We start from the raw sequence: 25,222 nt of genomic DNA on the forward strand, positions 1-25,222 counted from the left end.
AGTTAAGGGTGTTTCCATTATATGGCCCTTAAATTTTGACATTTTTAGTTTTGAAGGCTTCTCCTGGGGCGATCCCGATGATCAGGTGAAACCAGAACGATGCCGACTTTTCGAAAAACCCACACCCCCAACTATCGCAGTGTTGCCGTTTTAACAGCGCCTCCAATCGTCGGAAATCGTGCAATTTTCGTGAGTGATGTGTGACTGTGAGGTTCGGTCCTACTAAAGCGCGTCAACAAGCGTCAACAAGCGTCAACAAGCGTCAACAAGTTTTAGTAGTCGTTAAGTGCGCGTCAACAAATTTTTTATAGGCTTTTGAACAATAAAAACAGCTTTATATGGTAGAAACAGCAATAATGAACATCTTCTGCATATCAATTAAAGTTAAAATTATTTTAAAACTTGGTTTTTTGAACGCGAAATGTACGACGAATTTGTCGATAAAAGTTGGCCGCCATCTTGTTTATGTGTAGCTAGCCGTACTACGCATGCGTGAAGTGTAAAGAGCCATACTACGCATGCGCGAAGTCTACAGCGCCATCCAAACAAGATGGCGGCCTACTTCTATCGACAAATTCGTCGTACATTTCGCGTTCAAAAAACCAAGTTTTAAAATAATTTTAACTTTAATTGATATGCAGAAGATGTTCATTATTGCTGTTTCTACCATATAAAGCTGTTTTTATTGTTCAAAGGCCTATACAAAATTTGTTGACGCGCACTTAACGACTACTAAAACTTGTTGACGCTTGTTGACGCTTGTTGACGCGCTTTAGTAGGACCCGTGAGGTTTGCGTAATTCCTTCCTCCATGCCCGCCCCTAGCCCTCTGCTTTTGAGTTTCAATAAACAACTAAGAACAGTAAATTTGGTAAGTGGAGTAAGAAGCTATTTAGGTAGTTGACATGCATCGGCAGGAGGGCACAATTGCAGGATAAGCCACTTCGGAGTACGCACATCAGTTTCAACACAGCAGATATAAAATGCGTACTAGTCTATGGCCTATGCCTTTTGGGCAGATGGGGGATGTGCCATGTGATGATGTGGTAACCAAATCCACCTTTTGCAATTTTTCATCGAATCAAAAAGAAGATGGAAACTTCTGTTCACACAAAAGTTGGAGCATACAAAACAACTTAGGAAATCATGGTGCCATTAAAAAAAAACCTCAAAAGTTTGCCTTTACTTCAAAACAAGAATCAATATCTTTTCTTTGACTTTGATTTAAGGCAGTGGATATTTTGCCGGAGACGGCAAACCTTTAGTAAACGTTAGTCTTCCGGATATGCACTGAACATGCGCAGTTACTGTGTTTTTGTACTTCAACATTTTCCGGTGACAAATTTTAGTCTGGTTCCATGCCAATATTATCATTGTAACTTCGTATTCACAAGATGGGAATCAGACCATTTTATAATTTCGGACTTTATTTCCCTTTAAAAAAAAAAAACCTCCAGAGCCACAAATCTGAAAAAGAAAATGTAATACTCTGCAATCAAATGTTTGAGACATGTTAAAATAATAAAAGAAGAATATTCTTATTTATTTGGGGATGGGAAAAAAAAACCTTAGAAAAGTGGCGGGGAACGGAATCGAACCCGGGTCATCCTGCTCACGAAAGCCGTAGCTTAACCACTGTACCAAATGTGCTACACGACTTTTGGAGGAAATTTAATACATCTTATAATTTAGCCCTATCTTAAAGGGTACAGCGCCCTCTGTTGATATGGATTGCCGCCGGCAAACCTTTAGTAAACATTAGTTTGCCGGCATTACCTCCGGCAAAATATCCACTATCTTGATTTAATTGGTACCGCGCTGTGATTTTGCACACGTATGGCAAACTGTTCATCCACAAAAGTAAATTGTTGAATCTTGATGTGCGCACGCACAGTAGTAACTCCAAAGTGGCTTATACTTATACCCTGGCACTAGATTTATGCACCTCGTAGCCGGCTACGGAGTCATGGTTGATTGCCCTCAATAAACCTTTTCAGCGCGGCTATCCTATAACTACTAGGCCTACACACGTCATGCTCCACTGCACACCCACTCCTCGGCCGCGTAGCCGGCAACAGGGTAGTTGGTTTGGAATTTCAGCAACCCCCATTCCTTATGTGTTGCTTCGTTCTCACGGGGACCCCCACTCAGTATCCATGTAGCTGGCAATGGACTTGAATTGTTTCTTTTCCAGTGATTCCAACCGTGTAGCCAGAGATTTTACAGATGCATTTCCGAGTGGCGGGGTATCCTGCAATTACTCCAGCAGGAACATTTTAGAAATGGTGATGAACTAAACCTCGATCAGGTTTGGCAATCACTTAACTACATGTATGCTTGAATGTGATCAAATGTAGCCCCATAAATGTGACCTATTTGGACTACATGTACCTGCATAAATAAAGGCCACACTATATAGAATTACTCACAACGTTAGCACTTGTTACCAAATTTATTTTCACATTTAGACTGCGAGCATTGTTGATTTTTGCTTTAAAAAAAACTCACCTTGTTAATAACAGATAAAAAATATGCGCAAGTTTTCAACTCTCCAGTTTTTGTGTCATTTCCAGCTCCTTTTGGAGGCTTCTTGGCATCCGTTTATGTGTAACTCAATTGCAACCTTGTTCTAACTGAACAATGCTCTTGCGCAATACCTGATGGGATACATGGATCGTTCACCTGTCAGTCACGCGGCATGCCACATGCCCGGAAATCTTGGCCCAAAGACCAGCTTTGGATTATTTTCGTCTGCGTGCATTTGGTATATAGCGGCGCACTCACAGCCAAAAGGCATCAACGGTAGAGGGCGCTATCAGCAAGACAAAGCTCATTGGGGTCAGCCACCACTGACCCTGCTCATGGAGCAGAGTCAGTGGTGGAAATACGTCACACGCATGCGTTATTCATTCCAAGAAACAGACACATATGGCTTCCGGACAGCGGAAATCTCAAGTGGACATAAAAATGAACTTTATTTGAAGTCTAAAGGTGATCATTATTGAGTTCATTGCGACTTTTGATTCTGTATAATAATTCCAGCCCATCGTTTTTGAGTTGTGCAATCGACTATAAAGCAGTCAATCTCAAACGTAGACCCAATCCGAAATGGGCGTTTTGTCAGTGGCTACGGTCACGGCTATGGGTGTCACGTGAGGATCGTGATGGCCCGCAGGTGAGCTTTGATTAGCCCGGCTGTTGTGGCTAACCTGTCTGCCTTTACTGGAGTCGATCCGGGTGAGCTACTCGGACACACTCAATGTTGCCCACATGAGAAGTGGGTAGGACTTTTTTAGTAACTTTGATCATGTATATGGTCTGTACTTTAATAAAGGTTTCTGCTTCTTATTCCTCTGCATTCCTATAGCATCATCCTGTCTCACCATGCAGGGAGAGTATGGCTCAGATGGACTCTTCCATTGTATCGTAGGGGGCCTGCGTTATGATGACTTTGACAAGGCGGGTATGTTGAATTAGTTGATTGTACTTTAAACAGACATCTGCTGTATTTTAATTGGATTTTAAATAACTTGAAGTTTTATTGTTCATATTGTAAAGCACAGTTGATCAATTTTACTTGGAATATGTGCAGTAGAAAAGGTATTAAAAAAACAGCCTCCAGTGATTTCAACCCATTTTTAGTGAGATATTCCATGATGTGCCAAGTGTAAGAAGGAATTTACCTTGCATTGGACATGAGTGGTGTCTAGAAAAGAACAGAAATCTTACTGCCGAAGACAGACGCTCAGTTGGTACAACACAAGGTAATTCTAGTGGAGCTGGTCCCAGAGCACACAAGGCTCGCGCGAGTCGCGCTCAGGTAGTACTCACACACTCAGGGTTCCTTCAACCAATAGGGTTACCACAACGCGCGCTTGCGTGAAAGCGTGGTACGACCTCAAAAATGCATTCTTATTTTGTTCGGCGAATTAACCTATAGGCTGGCCCCAGCAAGAAAAACCATTAGACCCTTAAAACTCTTAGACCCTTACAGCTACATATGTTTGTGCATGAGGGTTTCACAATACAGAAAAGCTGCATTTTGTGGTTTCAGTATGATAGACTTTATCTAATGATCTTTTATTTTTCCCTTTTTTCATGCTTTCCTTCAGGGAAGATCAGCATCGGGAAGATCTCCAAGATACTAGAAGGAGTTCGCATCGCACGCATCACACAGGGCATAACCTCTCAAAACATTGACTTTGGCTTATCAGTTTTGTATGTTCGTTCACATTATTTCAAAGTGTATCCTTCCTTTTACTCTCTCAGTCAGACTTCCTCCTTAAAGTTCACCACGTTTACAAGCCACATTGGCAGAACCTCATTCTGCGTGGACGCTAACGCCTTCGATCTAACCACGGGCGAGCTGTTGGCAACTTGCAGTACTCACTCGGTGTTTGTTTCTATGGAAACACGTCGCCCAACCCCAATCCCACCCGAGATGGCCCAGATGTCCCAAGTGATCCCAACCGAAGACAAGCGACCAGTGTCTGGACCTGATTTCCCGGCACAACCTTCTGCGTGCTTCACCCAGAAGAGGATGGTTTTTCCAGGCGACACGGATGCCAACGAGCACCTGAACCAGGCGGTCTTTATTCGCTTCTGTTTTGATTGCGCCAGTGGGGCAGCACTAGAGGGCAAGTTACCCAGCTTTGTGCACGACATCATCTTCTCCGATGCCAAGACCGTCTGGGTCCGGTATGTTCGTGAGGCTGAAGTTGGGGAGGAACTGACCCTATCCTGTTGGGAGGATGGAGATCAGAAACAAACCGTTTGGGTTGAAATCTACCAAGAATCTCAGGTCATTGGTCAGTGCCAAATACAGTTCTATGATGACGAACTGAACAATTCTACCTCCAAAAGTGAAGAAGCACGAGCTATTTCAAAGCTGTGATTTGCTAGGCTTGTGAAATATCTGCGTTTCTGTGGATTTCCATGTGTTTTAGCATGACTCAGCATTTTTTATTTTTATTTTTCATTTTTTTTAAAGTCTGCAAACATAATTTCGCATGGGTTTTACACATGTGAGTTCAGTCGTTCATGCCAGTTGAACAGCGGGGTGAGGAAAAGTAAAACAAAATTCAACCATACTGCCAATTTCGTCATACCAAACATGCCTTTCAACAACCTTTGGCATCCAAAATTCTTTCACATTTATGGACCATGTGTTTGAAATAGCAAAAATACTTCTTTCATCAATTGTTATTTTTGTGTGTGTGTGCAAATCATTTGCCCAGGTTTGAAGCTGAACAAAGACATTGATCAAACTGGGAACCACCATTGTAGGGCTGGATAGCGCAGTTAGTTGAGCACCGGAACTGCAATCCGGAGGTCGCAGGTTCAAAGCCTCGTCCCATCAATCTCTTTGTTCAACTTTAAAAACAAAAAATATTAAAATGCACCTATTCAGTTTCCCTTTGTGCTAAATTTGATTATATAAGAGGTATCAAATCCAGTACATAAGTGATAAATTAGTGCTTAGGGATGTTCGACAAATGTGTTTCCTGTATTAATTTGTTAATATTTTATTCGCTTTAATCTGCGTCGTATTTCTCCATAGTCAGCCACCAGACTAATGACGATGAATGAAGAGGTCAGTCTATTCAATATGCCTGTAGATCTTTTGCAAAACTGAGCTTTCCAGTTATTTTAATATTCATTGTTACATTATTTTTTGGGTAATTTGTTTTCTTGTGCAATGGATGGACGAATGTTATATGACACGTGTGACACCTCAGGGAAATTTTACCTCTTACCCTCAAATTTAAGTTTTTTTTGACACACCCTGGTGGGTTAGGGTTAATCATGTCTTATATAAATCTCATTTTGATGCAACAAATATAGCTACTTTAAAAACTTCACCTACAGTTTTAGTGTTACAGGCACTTCCATCATTTAAGATGTTATACAAAGGAGTATAATCATGAAAATACTTGATCATGTATTTTTGTATTAATATGTCGTATCAGGAACACTTGAGTCCTGATTATTGCTTGGCCTTGGGCGTTTCCTGGAAAGTAAACTTTCAATGGTGCTTTCATCTTATATTTGTTTTTGCATGCTCCTGTCAATTTCTTTTTTCATCTTTAAATTTTTTTTTATAATGCACAGGTCCAGTCAGTTTCCCTTTGTGCTAAAATTGATTAAAAAAGAGGTATCAAATCCAGTTCATAAGTGATAAATTAGTGCTAAGGGATGTGTGACAAATGTGTATCCTGTATTAATTTGTTAATATTTTAATCGCTTTAATCTGCATCGTATTTCTCCATAGTCGGCCACTAGTGACCATGAATGAAGAGATCAGTCTTTTCAATATGCCTGTAGATCTTTTGCAAAGCTGAGCTTTCAAGTTATTTTAATATTTATTGTTACATTATTTGTTTTGTAATTTTGTTTTCTTGTACAATGGATGGATGACTTTTATAAGACACGTGTGACATTTCTCAGGGAAATTTTGCCTCTTACCCTCAAATTTAAGGGTTTTTTCACACACCCTGTTGGGTTAGGGTTTATCATGTCTTATATAAATCTCATTTTGATGCAAATTAATATGGCTACTTTAAAACTCCACCTACATTTAGTGATTACAGGCACTTCCATCATTTAAGATGTTATATACAGGAATATAATCATGAAAATACTTGATTGTGTATTTTTGTATTAATATGTCATATCATGAATACTGAGTCTTGATTATTACTTGGCCTTAGGCATTTGCTGGAAACTTTCAATGGAACTTTCATCTCAATTTGGTTTGTTTGCATAAATCAATAAAAGTGAAAATTATGGGGGGGGGGGAAATGATGGGGCCTGATTTATAAGGTCATTAATTCAGGATATATTTCTTTTTAGAATATAATATGTAATGAATATTTTGAAAGAATACTTCTTGTCGAGAGAGTTTTTGTTCTGTGTTTCAAATAGCTCATTCCTACTTCCTCCATGCACCCACTCGCATGAAATTTACCGACAAAGCATAGCCTGACAAAATTGAGATTTTCATTGATTGCATGGAATTTTTTAATCAACGGACACTTCCAGAGTTTCACAATAAAAAGCTTGGGTGTTTTTAATTCTCTACCCAAAATCCTGAGCTCGACTGTGCCACAGTTCATCAGTTCCGAATTCATATGTTATTTTTTTTATTATTCGTGTAATTATTAATGCTGTGGTTGGTTTTTTTTTTTACTTGAGTGTCGTTAAGAACTCCTTTCCGACTGAACTTTATGGTGAGGAAAGCCATGGTTTGGTTGTAGGCCCCCTATATTTAAGGGTCGATCTTTTACTTCAAGATTTCTATTTTCGACTTCCAGAGGCTAGAGATAGAGCCGAACCTGGAACGGAACCGAAGTCTGCAAATTCGTTACCGCTTGCATGTTGTGTGTACACGTACACATGGGCAGAAAACATAATAGACCCCACAAGGAATTCTTTAGAAATCTAGTGTAAGGGAAACGCTGTGGAGTTTGAGATTTCAATAGGAACACGTCTTCCACACATATCCTTGCTCATAATGGCTACAGTATTATGTGTGTGTACAAGTTAACGTTGGTCTATATGCTCCATCATTGTCCATGCATGCTGTTAAACTACCAACGTTTTGTCACCGTAGTTTGACTAAATTCGCGCACAAAATGCCTGCTTTTTGTGTTGTTTATGGTTGTGGAGCTCAATCAAAGCGGCGTGGTGGAGCTCGAGACAACGGCTTGAAATTCTTCCGAATTCCCAAGGTGAAGGTGCACGTAGGAAGCAAGGCGCGGGAGCTGTCGGAGAAACGTCGCAGGTTGTGGATTTCTGCGATCGGCCGTGCGGACAAGAAAGACTTCAACACGCATGCTAGAGTCTGTTCCCGGCATTTTGCCAGTGGTAAATTTTAGTCCCATTATACTATAGACATGATATGGGCCCACTAACTGGGGCGCTAGAACTCCTTTGTTGACATTTGGGATGTGGTCTGTTGTACGACAGACCACATCCCAAATGTCAAAAAAGGAGTTCTAACTGGGGGGACATATAGGCGCATAAATATCAAGCGATAATTACAAATTCAGGAAACAATTAAAACTTAAGGAAATTTTGAATGTAATTTCTGTGCACGGCTCTATTTACCCTAATTACTCCCTAAGGCCAAAGGCATGATTTTAAGCTATGATGCAACATCAATCCAGCAAAATCGTCCAACTGCCTCCATGTACTGATGTACAGATTGCATACAGCTTCAATCCTCCAAAATCATCCATTATTTGTTGAATCATGGAGGAAGCAATGGTCAATTGGAAGGGTGACGTGACCACTGCCTCAACATGCTCAATTCTGCAAAATCCTCCAGTCATCACTGTTGATGCCGAGCCAGTGACATCCTAGCAGTGATGTAGTGCCTTGATGCTGGGCCTTGGCCTTAAGGCTGCCTTAAGGCTGGATTTTAGGGCCTTGGCCTTGGCCTCGAGGCTTGAGGGCAAAAGCCTTGGCCTTGGCCTTGAGGGTTCAGGGCCTTGCAATTTTGAGTCAAGGCTCTTCAAGGCCCATAGATTTGTGCATTTTCCAGATAAATCAGTTCGAAATTTTGCTGTTACCATTTTAATCGTATTACCATGGAGGAGGGAAGCACCCTATAGATTTATGTGTTGGGCACACTTCCACTTTTGTAGCATCACATTTTGTTACCATTGTAGTAGATTTGCTGCAAAAATATTCCGTACACTTGTGGGGCTAATGAGATGATCACTTTAATTGCATATAACTATGGAATAGATCTGATTGGTTGTATATATGTCTCCCTGATAAGTGCTAAAGATTTGCATGTATCTGTTTTAGATAATGCTAATATTTCTGACCATGTTGGGCCAGCAAATACATATTTCCCAAATCAGTTTCTTGGATCCCCCTTTTGTTACACTTTGGAGAATTGTGTGTCAATATAGAAGTAAATCATTATTTTGTTTAGTTAAACCATATTGAAGACCTGAACTTATACTTTAATAGATACAGTGCAGTCATAAAACGGTGTAGGCCTATGCGAGCATGTTGATTGCAATTAAAGAAATGTTGTTCTTCGTAACAAGCAATTCGTGATGATAAGGGCGGATCCAGGGGGGGCCAAAAGGGGCCATGCGCCCCCCCCCCCCCAAAAAAAAAACACCGAAACCATTTTTTTAATGTGACGTCGTAATAAAGGCAGGCAATGAGTACACCACCATCTTTTCCTCAAAAAACATCGTTTAAAATGGTCAGAAATTGCCTCAAATCGCACCACAGAGCATCTCGAATCCAAAAATGTTTCGGGCCCTTAAGCGGGCCCCGAAGCTCAAGCCGTAATTTTTTGACCCACTTTTTTTGGGGGGACCAAAATTTCTTTTTCCCCCCCAAATTGTATTTCTTTCCCCCCCCCCCCCCAAATTGTGTTCTGGATCCGCCCTTGCGTGATGATGTGTCACTCATGTGACTATAATTAGTTCTATATCAGTGGTCATTTCATAAAACAGGGCCTTGGCCTTGGCCTTGGCCTTGGCCTTGAGGGTTAAGCCTTGGCCTTGGCCTCGAGGCTTGAGGGTCAAAGCCTTGGCCTTGGCCTTGGCCTTGAGGTTCAAAGCCTTGGCCTTGGCCTTGGCCTTGAGGGTCAAAGCCTTTGCTCCAACACTGCATCCTAGAGGCCAGGAGCAGTGCGGAGGATTTCAAATTGAAATATAATCTAGGCCTAAATTAAAAAGTTAACACCATGTGGAAAGTTACTTCTAGAATTATAAAAGGCACCTTTTCGTTAACAAAGGTGCCTTCTAATTCTAGAATTACTTGGAAAGTAATTTCTTCTTGGAAGATGTGTGGTTCTGAAAAGAACCGGTTGGTTGAGCCATGGAGAAAGGAACACAAACCTTCCTCAACGTTTCAGACAGTTTTCTCCGTATGTCCTCAGGAGGGTGAGGGTGGACAGAGCACGCTGTCCGAAAAGTCGAGTTCTACACTCAACCAACCGATTCTTGTGAGAACCACACTTCTGCCAAGAAGTTATTACTTTCCACACCCGCAAACATGTCTCACCAACCATGCAAAGCTTCAAGTCATATTTTATACATGTATAATCTAGGCCTATTTATGCACGGCTGAGCATCAACTACTTAAGGTTTCCCGACTCCCCTACCAGTTTGACACCCCCCCCCCCCCAAGTATTCCCTGTGCCTTGTTTGTGAAGCACATGTGTATTCATAATATGTACTGTGAAAAGACATAGGTCTACATGTAGTGTGGGCCCATGTGGGAAAACAGGTAGTTTTGGAGAAATATTCTCACTTTCGAACATAGTGTACAGTTTTGGCCAGTTTTCATTTTTTTAATATCTGTCGCAAAATTTACCAAAAAATTGTGTTAACATCCACTACTGCTACAACTTCTACAAGACATGAAAAAGAAGAAAAATTGTTTTCTTCACGTCTCCTAAAATGGAAATTTTGAATATAAATCAGTGGTCCTTCCCTTTCTTAAATTATCAAGACAGTACTTCTCTGGTGTGGATTTTTTGGGGCAATTCTTTTGTTTTGGTTTTTATTTTTTATAAAAAACACAATTTCCAGACCCTGTGTCTTTGACTTCAAGTAATAAAGGCCTACTATACAGTCATGAACGGTCCTTCTGTGGTACAATACCACAGAATGTATCATGGTAGGTTTTTGTTTGTATTCTATACAGGAAAGAGTGCCAAGGATTGGGACACAACCAGCATTGATTGGGTCCCAACTCTCTGTCTCTGCCACAGTAATGTGAAACAAGCAGACCGTCCAACTGCTGATCTGAAACAACCTGACCGTCCAACTGCTAAGCTGAAACAGCCTGACCGTCCAACTGCTAAGCTGAAACAGCCAGACCGTCTAACTGCTGAGCTGAAACAACCAGACTGTCCCACTGCTGAGCTGAAACAACCAGACCGTCCCACTGCTGAGCTGAAACAACCAGACCGTCCAACTGCTGAGCTGAAACAACCAGACCGTCCCACTGCTGAGCTGAAACAACCAGACCGTAGAACTGCTGAGCTGAAACAGCCAGACCGTCCAACTGCTGGGCTGAAACAGCCAGACCGTCCAACTGCTGAGCTGAACCAGCCAGACCGTCTAACTGCTGAGCTGAAACAACCAGACCGTCCCACTGCTGAGCTGAAACAGCCAGACCGTCTAACTGCTGAGCTGAAAACCAGCTTGGAAAAGAAAAGGCATCTTTATTACTGCTGTGTGCCTCAGTGTACCAACAGCTCGCAACACAATCCCGAGCAAAAACTTTCGTTTCACAAGTTTCCCGACGATGAGAACCTAAGAAAAGTATGGGCAGCGAGGATTCACCGCATCATTGGTCCAAACTTCCAGGTACATAATAAAGATCACTCCTGCAATTGCCTGATTTCAGGCTTATTTCAAATTGATTGAAATAAGTAACATTATTGATACACTGGTATACTTTTCATTTTGTACCTCAAATTTCAGGCAAAGTATTGCTTGCATCCCTGTCCCTAGAGATGCGGTTTGAAGAAATGTTACCATTTCTAGCCCAATAGCTGTAATTGCACAGGTGAACCTTGAACATATTGTTCCATGCCCTCCAACTTTTCTGATATTGTTGATAGTCGCTTTTTGAAAGATGAGGTCTCTAAAGATGGAGTGTTGGTTTATGCAGAAGGGTCATATGGACATGGGTCCAGAGATCTATACCTTCTGGTTGACTAGTCACATTTATCTTGTTTAATACCGACCAAGCACATATTTATTCCTATTCATATATACCTTTTCAGTCCAAAAATCAAAACTTTTCGGTCCAAAAGTCAAACAAGTCAAAAATTATAAATTTCCAATGGTTTTGTTCAAAAACTTTACTTCATGTTTTTCGAAACACCCCTCTGGCTATATTATGGTATATGTCCATATCGTAAACAGCTCCTTATATGGAGATTGACGCGCATACTGCCCTTGTGGTGCAGAACGCAGCTGTGCTGGTGTAGTGTGAAGTAAAACTATGAAATACTGACTTAAGGTACTGTTAATATTGCGCGTGCCTATGTACGTAAGCATCGTGAACGTGCAACCAATAAAACGGTTACTTAAAAAGGCACCAGATTTCATAGGAGTCCAAAGTTCATGTGACATTGAATAAAGGTTTAAGACCAGCCAGGCAGTCTTTATCAACCATTCAAAACAAGCCACGTGACGGGCTCTCAACCAAAAGGAATGGATATACTGTCTTTGGTATTTATGAATGCGGAATTAATTTTGGCAGACGGAATTTGTTCTTTTTAAACAAAATTACATGCAAGATCACTTTCCTCTCCTAATTGTAGTATTTGTTGGCACCTTTTGTTTTAGATTAAATATGAAACCAAAGTGTGCTCAGCCCATTTCAAGCCTGGAGAATTTGTGAGAGTCTTCGGAACAAAGAGAAAACTGAAGAAGGGAGCTGTGCCAAGCATTTTCAAGTGGACTGCAGGAATCAAAGAAAGACCACATTCTCTAAATAGAAGACCTTCAGTCCTGAATGGGACACTGAGGTAAATTATTTGATAAAAACAGGAACAGCATAACATTGAAACATGGCAAGGTTTATTCAGAGGAATTGCCATGGTCTATTGAGGACTCATGAATGATGGTGCGTGGGTTCGAAGTCAAAGTTCGACCCCTACCAGCAACATGGTGTTTGTGCCCTTGGGCAAAACACTTGACTGTTATTGCCTCTCTCCACGCAGAAGCATAAATGGGAATGCCGAATGTCCCCTGATTTCGGCTGCCAACATCATGTGAGCCATTGATAAAGCTAGCATATCCCTTCCAGTGGTCTCTCCCCAACTCTCCCTTTGTAAACTTTAAAGCCAGAGTCCATCATTTGCAGCTATCCAAAAAGTAACTGACGTAATTATTGTTGAAAAACATACTTGGTTGAAAGATAGTAAGGGGACTAAACTCCCTGTGAAATTATTCTTTCTGGCAAGCTGTCATTTTGAAGAAATCAACGAAAGAAGGCCTTTCCAACGGTACGTCTTAAGAAGCGCCGTAGGAAATTCAAATTAGTAGTTTGTTTTGTCATTCGGCGAAGCGCACGCAAGCATTGGCACGATGCACACGTGCGTACGGTTGCTATAATTCGTCAGATCAGTGCGCGAAATCGTGTAGCTGCAATCGGCTCAGTGAGAACGTATCTCGGACGCTGGATTCAGGCCCAATTCAAAACATGATTCAGCAACTTTTGATTTGAAATCAAGATCCTAGAATGTTGTTTTTCTCAAAAAATGCAGCTGAAGCTGAGCTGAAACTTTATCAGATTGGTTGTTCAGCATCCTTCTTCAGATATTGAGCACTTTTGTTGCTTCAAACAAACAAAATGCACAAATTACAAATGATGGACTATACCTTGAAGGGGGTACTTGTGCACAGACCATTCCAAATTAGTAATGTGCATCGGGTCGGGTTGACGAGGCCAGAGACATTTATTTACAAACCAAATCTGAACCGAAACCAAACCGGACTACCTAAAACCGACCCGACCCGACAACAATTCAAAGAAAACCGACCCGAACCGACCCCAAAAAACCCTGAATACAATGTATCTGGCTGCGGCAAATGTACGTGTCCGCTTTTTGCGCCTGAACTGACCCACTTCGCGTAAGAAAATGTCGGCTTTCAGTAACTGAATCATGCCGTGCGGCACTCAAACGTTACCTTCTGATAAGACCGACTGCAAACCAATTTTACTTGCAATGCGCACATTGACTCTGCACTAAATAGTGCACCATGTGAATTTCCATTCTGTTTCGGTTCTGTTTTGTTTTTCCAAAATGGCTTAACCGACCCGACCCAAAAATGCACTTAAGTGCATTGCACATGGCTACTGTATTATATTAGCAGTAGATCATCAATTATCATACACTATCGTTGAAAACACCTTGACGAAGGCTAGCAGTAAAACCAGTTTTGGGAGATTGGTTGATCGTGCAGAAATGCAACCTGTGAAATGGACCAATCACACAAACTGTTCTTGCGTGATTAAGTGATTATGGGAATGCGACTGACTGCTGATCTTGCAAGTTGTATACTCTACATTAGACATCGTAGATGGTACGTGTACCAACTTGAAGAGCAGTACTATCCATTTTGCCAATGTAGCATTTCGTTCTCCATTTTTTTTATTTAAGTCTGAAACAAACAGACCAAGCAAGGTATAGTGGCATCACCATGTCTCACTTAGGCTTTATAAGCATCTGCCTCAAACAACATAGGACTAACGTAGATTTATAGACGCATGCATGTAATCAGTTACTGCTATTTCATTGCAGATTTGAGGATGCTGGGACATCAGTGGCTAGGTATAAATCTCTCAATGCTCAAGTAATGCACCATAGCCTTCAAGCAATGCACCATAGCCTTCAAACACTTCGGCATAAATTGGAGGATGCTCACCAGACAATTCACCATCTCGAGGATGCGTTAGGAAAGCAGCAGATAGAGAGGTTTGGCATAGGAAGCATCTCAGCAGACCCGCAGTTGGTGATGTTTTACACAGGCTTTACTGACTATCAAACTTTCCAGGCTGTTTACATGAGCATCGAGCCAACCTGTGAGAAAATGATAGGATGGGGGAAAGTTATTCAACTTGAAGGTGACCGTCAAGAGAATTTCTTCTGCAGCGAAGACTTGACACTCTTGAACCAGTTTTTTCTGTTCCTGTGCCGAGTCAAGGTGGGGCTCCTTCAGCAAGATTTGGCCGTAAGATTCCATGTTTCCCGGGCGACAGTGAATAGAGTCCTCATCCACTGGACAAAATATTTGCATTTTGTTCTGGGATCACTTGCGATCTGGCCATCCCGGAATGTCGTTGGGCAAAGTATGCCTGAATGCGTCAAGACCATACATCCAAAAATGAGGGTCATCTTAGATTGCTCTGAGGTGAAAGTTCAAAACCCAAGGCCTAATTTCAGTGCTCAGCACTCTGAGCCGTACCCAAGTGACAGATGTCACACCACCTTCAAGGGACTCGTGGGAGTAACGCCATCAGGTGCCGTTTCCTTTGTCAGTCATCTCCACTCCAGCGGTCTGTCAGACAAGGAACTCACTGAGCAGTCTGGCATACTTAAGCTGCTGGAGAAAGGGGACCAGGTTATGTTCGATACAGGTTTCCCTATTGGTGACATGTTGCAAGAAATAGGGTGCACCCTTGTCTTCCTACCGTATCCGCGGCAAGAAACAAGTGGATTTGTACCTGAAGTCACTTCTAGACCCAATGTCGAAAGATTGCGAACGCATGTTGAACATGTCATCAGAAGAGTGAAAGAATTCCACATATTTGATGGTGTGATTCCATTCAGTCTTGCATGTTCAATTAATCAACTGTGGACAGTCTGTTGCCTTCTTACAAATTTCAAGAGGCCATTGTGCTAAAGAACACAACTCACTGCATGCCAAACTGGGAAGAAAAATACTCAAATGTGAAGTTGATGAAAACAAGTTTATAAGGTGAGGTTTTCGGGGTGTGGTCATGAAATTTCTGAAGAACCAATCGCGCAGGAATGAAACTACACACTTTTCCCTGGAAGTCTGGAACAATCTGCCAGTAGGTGGCGCTATACTCATGACAGCATATATGCTCACAGTCACACAAGTTTGCTTACCAAAAAAAAAACCCCAAAAGGGAGACTCACACCCCACTCCTAATGCCAGCCCTCAACTCAAGCGAAAGCCCATGGTCTAGTCAGGGATGTAGTCGAGTCCATCGCAAGTACATGGAGAATTTTACAAGTAAATCACAAGGAGTCGGGACAATTCACAAGTACGGTCATAAGGAATAGTGGATGAATGACTTTGTCAAAACTTATATGAAGGACTTGTGATGGACTTGCAAAGACTCGTGAGGATTTAAATACATCCCTGGTTGCAGTTTTGGTCAGAAAATACAGGGGTATTGCAATTTCGAATTTGTTTTATTTGTTTGCATTTTTTTTTTAATATTGTACATTTTTTGAAATTCCGTATTATATAGCTGGCTGCAGCTGGCAAATGATGCTTAAAGCTTGCAAAATATGAATAGGGAAATAATCTACAAATTGTTATAAACTCTAGAAATAATGATGACTATACATAGAAGATGTTATAACTTTGAGGTACATGTACCTGTTATATATTTCAGTTATTTATCAAGACTTGAAAAGGAAAAACCCTTGAGTGAATTAATTACTAGGATCCTTTCTCACTCTTGTAAAATCCAGTTGTGCATTTCAGTTATGCATTTACATGTAATTGATTGAGATAGATTTAATGAAAATATGATATTGAAAAAACAAGTATTTCAAAGTGTCTCTAGAGGTTTTGTTATGTTCTGTTAAAGAGCATACCCCCCCCCCCTCCAATAGGCCAGCGTTGGCACAAGAAGAAAACCATGAATTCAGATACATATTAAAGTTTTGACTACGTACTACTTCGTCAAAAATGAGCAAACGTCTGCCATCCCTTGGATTCCGTATGCTAAAGGGAAACATGTACATGTATACAATGTATACAACATTTGCTTGCGTTGTAATTTTCGGAAATGGATGGATTTGGGGCTAGTATGTTATAGCAATATGGTTGCACTTGTTTGAAGTTTTGTGTTCGTAGATGCTGGAAAAACCAAGAAAAACAGTCATGTTCTTGTACTCTTGTTCCCTGACCCCACATAAAGCTACAGTCCATCATTTGCAGCTTTCCAAAAAGTAACTGACGTAATTATTCTTCAGATGGAAGGGCAAAACCTAATTCGATTTACATCACCCCGACGCAAAATTCCATCTGAAGAATACTTAATGCTCAGTGGTCGAGTGGTAAAACATTTGCACTAGAAAGCAGGAGGTCGAGGGTTCGAGTCCCACCCGAGTGATTATTATCCAACTTTCACTCGGGAGGTAGCACACTGAGTATACAGTGTTTATCGGCAAAACCTAATTTGATTTACATCACCCGGACGCAAAATTCCCATCTGAAGAATAGTTAATGCGGTCCCCTCTGCTATGTACATGAGATTTTAACCAGCCAACTGATCCCGTTAGCTCGGTGATCGAGTGGTAAGACATCTGCACTAGAAAAGCAGGAGGTCGTGGGTTTGAGTCCCACCCGAGTGATTTGTTTCCAACTTTCACATTGGAGGTAACACACTGAGCATACATGTACAGTGTTTTTACGTCGGTAAAGGGCAAAACCTAATTTGACGTAATTCTTGTAGAAAGGCATACTTGGTTGAAAGAAAATACGGGGACTAAACTCCCTGTGAAATTATTCTTTCTAGGGTGCCGTCATTTTGAAGAAATCAACGAAACGGAATGCCTTCCCAACGTGCGTCTAAAGACACATTGTTGGAAATTGACCTATCGCGATAGAATCACGTTAAAATCGCGTCAACGCAGCTTGTGAAATATTGTCCAATTACATGATATACAAATGGACGCGGAACGCGCAAAATCTGAGACAAACAAAACTTAGTAAAGTATTTTCTGCTAAAATCGGTTTGTTCTGCAGTTTTAAAATCATGTTCAGTTTTTACATGGTAAACAAGTGGCTTGTATTTTTTAGGGTCCCCCGGCCGCGCGCCAAGCGTGAGATGTATATGTTAGCAGGCCAAGGTTTTTTTTTAACCTGCAGGAACAAGCGAATAAAAAAATTGGGTTGGGGCGCGGCCGGGGGGGGGGAGTACATGCGGGGGGTGGCGGGGCTTGAGGGGGGCAGTCATTGGATAACAACTGTAACAACTGTATTTTTAAATAAACTTGATTTAAGCAATTCTCATCAATCTGAAACTACTTGATAAAAAAAATGATAAGAACTGTATTCAAGCAAGCCAACTAAAGTCTGAAGCCATTGGATGTAGGTAAGTAAACCTTCGCGTCGATAACTGAGATATGAAGTAAGTGGGATTTTTTTTTATAGTGATGATCAGAACATTGTAATCGTGAAGCCAAACCGGAAACTAAGCCGAGCTTTGAGAAAGGGCCATCAAGTTTATTTTTAGCCGTGGCTACGTAGCTAGCTAGCTGGCTCCGAGCTCCATGGTCCGGTGTAGCGTGAATGTACGTTTCTATGAAATTCGGACTCATTGGTAATAACGCGCATGCGTAAGTATGGTAATTAGGAAAGTGACCGATCACGTGAGAGGGATTAACCAATAATAGGGAAAAGGGGTCCGATTTTCATAGGAGTCGGATTTTCATGTGACACCGGTTTATACCAACGGTCACCGGCATGGCACCACGTGCGCTGATCTTGGCAGGTCTGTATGGAACGCCAAAGAGGCATTTAATGTGATGATCGAATCGGTGATGCACTTTTGCAATCGGTGATGCACTTTTGCAATCGGTGATGGACTTCTGCGACCGGTGATTAACTTTTACTGGTGATGCATGGATTTTCGCGATCGGTGATGGACCAAGGGCGGATCCAGGGGGGGGGGCCAAAGGGGGCCATGGCCCCCCCCAAAAAACGAAACCAATTTTTTTTTTTTTTTTTAATGTGACATCGCAATAAAGGCAGGCAATGAGTGCACCACCATCTTTTCCTCAAAAAAACATTGGTTAAAGTGGTCAGAAATTGCCTCAGATCGCACCACAGAGCATCTAGAATCCAAAAAAATTTCGGGGCCCTTAAGCGGGCCCCGAACCCACGCCATAATTTTGTTGACCCACTTTTTTGGGGGACCAAACTTTTTTTTGGCCCCTCCCAAAATTGTGTTCTGGATCCGCCCTTGTGATGGACTTGCACGATCGGCGATCAACTTTGCAATCGGTGATGGACTTTGCAATCGGTGATGGTTCACCGGTCGTCACGTCACCGGTCGCAAAAGTCCATCACCGATTGCAATTTTGATCACCGGTCGTGCAAGTCCACCACCGATCGCGAAAGTCCATCACCACCGATCGCGAAGTCCTTCACCGATCACGAAAGTCTATCACCGCTCGTGAATATGCATCACCAGTAAATGTTGATCACTGGTCGCAGAAGTCCATCACCGATCGTGAATATGCATCACCAATTGCAAAAGTGCATCACCGATTGCAAAAGTGCATCACCGATTCGATGATCACATTAAATGCCTCTTTGGCGTTCCATAGGAGATTTGACCTCGTCTAAGGTTGCTCATTGTCTGACCATGGTCTGATCGAGCTTATCGTGCATGTACATAGTACTTGGTACTACTGCACGTCCTTTACTATACTTGTAGTTGTATTGCAACAAAAATAGTGTTCGAATGAGGAACTTCAAGCATAGTGCTAGCTTCTATGTTTGTGATCGACTTGAGGTCCTACGATAACATAATATTTGGGTAAATCTTTGCCAGTATAGGCCTACAATGAAGTTTGCATGTCAGGATGATCGATGTTACTACACTTCTGATGAGTTGCCATTCGATGGATTTGTCAAAACAGGTATTCAGATGTTGACAAGAATTTTATATAGGCCTACAGAAGTTACAGACTTGAATGTTTTGCATCATGAAATTTGCCGGTCAGTGGGGAAAAGAGGACCGCACCTTGATTTTCGCAAAATAAAGTTGCTAACTTGGACTTTTCCGAGATCTTTGTTGGGACCGTAGGCCTATAGTTACTCTTTGGGGAATCTAGCTGACAGTCAACACACCTCAAAAATTATTATTTTACCTGTTTTGAACAAGTAGTTTCCCCTCCCACGGCCACATGCATCATCTTTTTTATTTTCTCTGCAAACTGTTTTCAGAATGATGAATCTTTTATCTGTTCACTATTTTTTTCAGAATGTTGACATGTAGATATTGAAAATCTGATTGAAGGGAAATAACATACTGATGATTCAAGTTACTGATTTGCCCTGAATCAGTTCTGGTTATGTCTCACACTCAGGTAAACTGGCAGTGTGGCAGCTTTTGAAACTTTTAGAAGGGTCCAGGCATCAAAGAGGGAAGCATGGTCCAGAGGCCAAATACAATGAGCAGTACCTTCTCTTCGTCCGCTCTCAGACTATAGAGATATTTCCAGCGTTTTACTCCAAACTGAGTGCAAATCGGCCAGTCAGAATTGTCTCCAGTTGCAGCTACATTGGGAAGACCTCTTACTGCATAGATGAGGAACTCTTTGATCTTCTCACCAATGAACTTTTGGAACGAAGCAGTTACCATGCAGTGGTCGTATCTAAGGAGACGCGTCGACCGATTGCCATCCCCCGAGAAACTTCCCAGGCTGTGATACAACCCCGTGATGGCAAACGTCCTTTGCCCGACCCTACCTTTCCGAGGCGACCATCTCAACATTTCACCCACCGTAGAGCTGTGATGGCAAGCGACACTGATGCAAATAAGCACTTCAATCAGGCTGGGTACCTTTTGTTCAGTCTGGACTGCATCAGCTTGGCCGCCATTGCAGGCTCTCTGTCGGCCTTCAAAACAGACATATCATTCTACAATGCTAAAAAGGTGTGGGTTAGATATTTGAATGAAGCCATTGTTGGGGAAGAAGTGACCATCTCCTGTTGGGAAGACGAAGAATGCCGCCATACCATCTGGGTCGAGCTGACCAAAGGGTCAAAGGTCATTGGTCAATGTCAACTACAGTTTTATGAAGATAGCACTAACAAAGACATAGAATCATTACCACAGGCAAAATTATAGGTGAAAAAATTACTGATGAGTCAACAGATTCCAACAGGAAGAACAAAGGTCTACAAAAACAATTCTCATTGTTTTCGTTTTGCTGAAAGAACACTTGCCTTTTTTGTGATCCGTGGACAGAACTTTAGAACCGTGTATTGATGCCTATGATCCCATAATGAATTTTGCTTTTCTGTTGGGAAGTCATTGCATGTGATTTAAGCAAACTGACTGGATATTTTCAGTCTTAAGCAAGACATTTCTCAAAGGCAAATCCTTTGAGCATAATCCTTTGAGCATTTACTAGGCCTACATGGAAATAAGATTTTTTAAATAAACAAAAGATAATATGGTTATTTTAATAAGCTTGAGTTATCATGACATCATTTCTTTGGTTTTTAATGATGAGAACAGTTATACCAGAAATATTAAAATGATGTAGGTTGGCTAGTTCTTCCAAACCTCTCATAATACTACTTTTCAATTCAACCAATTGCTGGCATATATTTTTTTTAGAAATGCAGACTATTACGTGATTGCTTTCCTACATCAAGCAGGGTAATAATAATAATAATACCAAGCATTTGCATGGCGCTCTACAAAGATCACAGCGCCTCACAATAAACAGCAGCAGACTCGGGTCACGAATATTATTGTGCATTAACTGTACATGTATAGTGTTTACTCTTCCACTATTTTCGGAAGGTCAATTTTTTGAAGATATACTAAAGGTTAATCTTGCTCTATAGATTGGAATAATTGAACAAAATGATAAAAGTTCCTTTAGATTTCGCATGGAATAACAAAACTATTGTGGGCAAACATGCTTTTTCAAATTTGGAAACGTGGCAACAGATACAGCTAAAACAAATCTAGCTGCTTATACCATTAATAAAGTTATTATCTTCTTGCATCTTGGTTTCTTAAATGATGTGGAATTACAAATTCATTAATGAGTGGTATTTATTTAGTATCATTGGCTTTTTTATCTCTGGCTTATGTTTCGAAGGAATTTAATTTGCATTTTTGTAAATTCTTGTGTTTTTCTGAAAAAGAAAATCAACTTTTAACATCAACCAAATGAATTTTTTTTTAATGTTTTTAAAAAGATTGGGATTATTATATGTGAATTATAAATCGATTTTATTTTTAATTTTATGAAATAAATTTTAACCGATATTTTTTTATATACTGATTTTATTTTTGGTAAATCTATATAAATAATAAAATGACCAAGAAGTTTATTTAAATGTATATGGATGTAATTTTTAATATTAATAAGCATTGTGACTGTCGTAGCCTTTGCAAGGTTATTTTTGTTCCCTTCGCCTGTAATTATGCATGTACTTCAACGTATTTTGTGACCTTTGGTTTTAAGATCCAAAGGTTCTCTGCTTGAGTGCTTAGTAAAAGATTTTTGTAAAAATAAATCATAAATAGATACCGATTAGCTATGTAAACTTGACACTGTTTATCATTGTAAAAGTTATCTGTATTCGCGACATTTGACAAGTAAACTGGTTAAGCTTCACTTCGGACAAAAATCAACTTGGCAAATTTAGCACCAGTGGCTTCAACATGGCGCCGAAACTACAAATTCAGGTTGAGTATTGGTGAGTTCATATCAAGGTTTTTCTCACTTTGACTGAGAGGAATTGCTTTTAAAAGTGATTGATCTTTCAAACTTCGTCTCTTCAATGTCAACATTTAAGTAGTTTTAAAAATTTCAAAGTAAAAATACAAAATACATGCATCTTTTATGATTCGCAAACAACCTCTACTGATCAGTTTATTGTTTTCCTTCCTATTTGGAAATATTCTTGGAACGCTTACCCGAGTACATGTACAATGTATTTGTTTATTGAGCCACATTGAATTTAATATGTATATTAATTTAGGTGCCTTGAGATGATCAATTCACAAATCTGAGCACGCTTTAGGATGTCGTGCGACACTGCAGTTTTGGTTCAACAACCGTGAACGGTTTTGTTTTAAAAAGAAATGCCGCCAAATGTGGTCTATATTCCAAGAATGACCATGTTCCTGGAACTTACTGGCAACTACTTTATTCGTCAGTTTTCTTTTGGTTTGTTTTGCCCTTCACAGCAGCGGATGAGGGTACGAGAAACGCTTCAAAGGGCTGATGGACGCCATCCATGCAGCCCTCCCTGAAGCGTCTGTGGAAGGCAAAGTTGGCCAAAAAAGTAAGTTTGCTGGAGTTGAGCCGTTACAGTTGATGCCACTTTTCCTTACTCCTTGGTACCACGACGCTCACTTTCCTCCCGTGAATCAATGAATGAAATGATGTGGGCCAAACTGAGTAGCTGGCTTTGATTGCAAAACCTGCTTTTTTTTACCAAAATGTGCACGACAATGGGACTGCTTTAATTGTGGCAGTTGCTCCAAGCGTCGAATTTCATGTCACATTCATAGACATGAAAGGGGATATTTATCATATTCCAAAAGAAATATTATGTTAATCCAACTATGATTTCTGCGTGTTTTTTGTCATTTTGCGTAAATTGCTTTTTTCCGTTTGTCCGCGCCAAAAAATGTAACAGAACTCCACCGATGCATTTAGGCGTAATTATCCAAGAAAACGTGGCTGAATTTATGCGCATAATTATTATTGTTTCCCCCCCCCCCTCTCCCCCCCCCCCCCCCCCCCGGGCTGCCCCACCCAAGACGTGGGGATTGTCACTTTTGAAGTGACAACATCCCCACCCCTCGGGCAAAATTTAAGTGACAATTCCCGACCATGCCCCGACATACATACGTGGGGCACTTTAGTGATTGCCTTTCCATGCAATACGGCAATGTTAATGTAAAATCCCCACCCCGGGGCATGAAAAACGTGACCAAATCCCGACATCGGACCTGGGGCAGCTGGGGGGGGGGGGACATTTGGTAGGCGCATTACGTTGTAACATTCCACAAGTATGCTTTATTCGTGACTTTTTTTATCATACATTTCGCACTTCTCCACTTTGTAAATTCAGCATCCTTCGAGATAACTCTCAACGGCCATCTTTTGTTTTCCAAGTTGAGCTCTGGCGGTTTCCCTATCAAAAAAGAGGTGAGTTGATAGCAAGCGTTTGCGGGCGATTTGAGGCTTGTCAGGGTGGAGATATACCTTGAAGGACTATCAAAAGCAATAGTTAAAGCTTGTATATACCATGTTATTTGACTTTTTAGAGAAATTGGTTTTGGCAGGGACCATGCACAGTGTTAACTTAACGGGCCACTTTCTGATCGTCATTTAGTGAAATCATAATCGTGTTTGGTTAATTGTTCTCATAATCATAGAGTCAGTCGCATGTATTTTCGCAAATGTCTTTGTAATTAACCTTTAGTCCTTATATCCAAATTTAGTTATTTTCAACAACTTGCTCAACTGAATATACAGTTTGATGTTGCAAAGAACTGACACAACTTCGTTCTACCATACTTTCAGATCATTCTGGCTATCCAAGACTACAGTGGCGAAGGTGACGTGACTCGGATTACAAGCACCGCACCAAAAAGCACCTGTAACCTACTTTAATAAAAAATAAATTTTCCAAATAACCCTATCAGGACCTTGGGGCACCATGTCAACCCAAAATTTACGGTCCTGATGATGATGTAAACGCACAAAGCGCAAACAAGCAGGCAACTTTCAATACTGTAATTAACTTATTGGAGCACACGTTATTCCAGTTTATTTTGAGACGATAATACAAATTTTTGTGACGTCATCATCTGGCACTCGAATTTGCTGTAATACACAAAGTGAAATATTTGCAAATGACACACTCTGTGATACAGTCTTGGCCCAAGACGCTAGTGATCGATAACTTGGAAACCAGCCTGCCTGCTCGGAGTGCTCGCACTATATAACGTCTTGGGAAATCGAACCCACAACCTGACGATCATGTACTCCACCGCTAGTGATACCCCCTTCTATTCGAAGATATATTTACATGCATGCATAATTTACAAGCTACAATATTCCCAAGACGTTAGTGCGAGAAAGTAAAAAAAAGAAATACAATTGTGCAAGGGCGCTCTACAAACTTAACAATGCAACCATCGCTGTCGATCAGTGACGTTTTGTGCCACATTTTTATTGAATTTATGTTAATGATTTGTTTCCCATCGTCCGTTCATTTCTATACTGACTGCACCACCTACCACATGACATAACATCAGCCAGCGAATGACGGGATGGTTTCAAATGGATGTGTCGCTCATGTCCAATCTCCAACCCCGATGAATACTTCTGGAACATCATGTTTGTGAAAGGTGGTACACAAGGTGGAATTGAAATGGTATTTTGATTATTGTGTTCGTTCTTTTTTAGGACCGAATAATAAATAAAGTTTTGGCGATAAAACTGAACTATACATTGTAGTTTGAATTATCATTGTGACCGTTTTTATTGTGAATTTTGTGCATGTGACGCATACCGTACCGCCGCAATGTGATGTAAATACAAGTTTTTAATTGTGATTTGAAAATTGAAATTTATCTTGTTTGTTAAGAAAGACGACGGGCTTGAAGGAAATTTGGGGTTTTGAGGTCCACAATCGGATGATTGCGTTAGCATGCATGAGTCAAAAAAATAGGCCTGTACCATAAAT

General features: G+C 40.9%; 3 protein-coding genes and 1 long non-coding RNA gene across 8 annotated transcripts; all 4 read left to right on the plus strand.

Annotated features, from left to right (window-relative positions):
* Positions 1–784: 784 nt before the first annotated feature.
* LOC119745382 lies at positions 785–6,884 on the plus strand. 4 transcript variants are annotated; one of them, XM_038221699.1, is made up of 4 exons: positions 797–870; positions 2,806–2,808; positions 3,351–3,462; positions 4,112–6,884. In XM_038221699.1, the coding sequence occupies exons 1-4, from the start codon at positions 811–813 to the stop codon at positions 4,891–4,893; spliced, it is 957 nt and encodes a 318-aa protein (XP_038077627.1). In that variant the 5' UTR covers positions 797–810; the 3' UTR covers positions 4,894–6,884. The 4 variants fall into 4 exon arrangements, with proteins under 4 accessions (XP_038077628.1, XP_038077627.1, XP_038077629.1 ...); XM_038221700.1 differs by lacking the exon at positions 2,806–2,808 and having other exon boundaries at positions 785–870; positions 3,367–3,462; XM_038221701.1 differs by lacking the exon at positions 2,806–2,808 and having other exon boundaries at positions 803–870; positions 3,359–3,462.
* Positions 6,885–7,193: 309 nt separating this feature from the next.
* Positions 7,194–16,302, plus strand: LOC119745381. Of its 2 annotated transcripts, XM_038221697.1 has the most exons (5): positions 7,195–7,865; positions 10,680–10,771; positions 10,922–11,347; positions 12,338–12,519; positions 14,299–16,302. In XM_038221697.1, exons 1-5 carry the CDS (start codon positions 7,574–7,576, stop codon positions 15,398–15,400), a joined length of 2,094 nt encoding a protein of 697 aa, XP_038077625.1. In that variant the 5' UTR covers positions 7,195–7,573; the 3' UTR covers positions 15,401–16,302. The 2 variants fall into 2 exon arrangements, with proteins under 2 accessions (XP_038077624.1, XP_038077625.1); XM_038221696.1 differs by having other exon boundaries at positions 7,194–7,865; positions 10,680–11,347.
* Positions 16,303–19,124: 2,822 nt separating this feature from the next.
* On the plus strand, positions 19,125–20,750 carry LOC119744498. Its single transcript, XM_038220440.1, has 2 exons — positions 19,125–19,407; positions 19,858–20,750. Exons 1-2 carry the CDS (start codon positions 19,332–19,334, stop codon positions 20,619–20,621), a joined length of 840 nt encoding a protein of 279 aa, XP_038076368.1. The 5' UTR covers positions 19,125–19,331; the 3' UTR covers positions 20,622–20,750.
* A 1,367-nt stretch (positions 20,751–22,117) lies between these two features.
* On the plus strand, positions 22,118–24,694 carry LOC119744638. The gene is made up of 4 exons (XR_005273582.1): positions 22,118–22,213; positions 22,707–22,804; positions 23,600–23,676; positions 24,055–24,694. It is a non-coding gene; the product is annotated as an uncharacterized LOC119744638 (long non-coding RNA).
* Positions 24,695–25,222: the final 528 nt, after the last annotated feature.

The sequence above is a fragment of the Patiria miniata genome, unplaced genomic scaffold (genome assembly GCF_015706575.1).
Source record: "Patiria miniata isolate m_02_andy unplaced genomic scaffold, ASM1570657v1 HiC_scaffold_7, whole genome shotgun sequence".
Classification (NCBI taxonomy): domain Eukaryota; kingdom Metazoa; phylum Echinodermata; class Asteroidea; order Valvatida; family Asterinidae; genus Patiria; species Patiria miniata.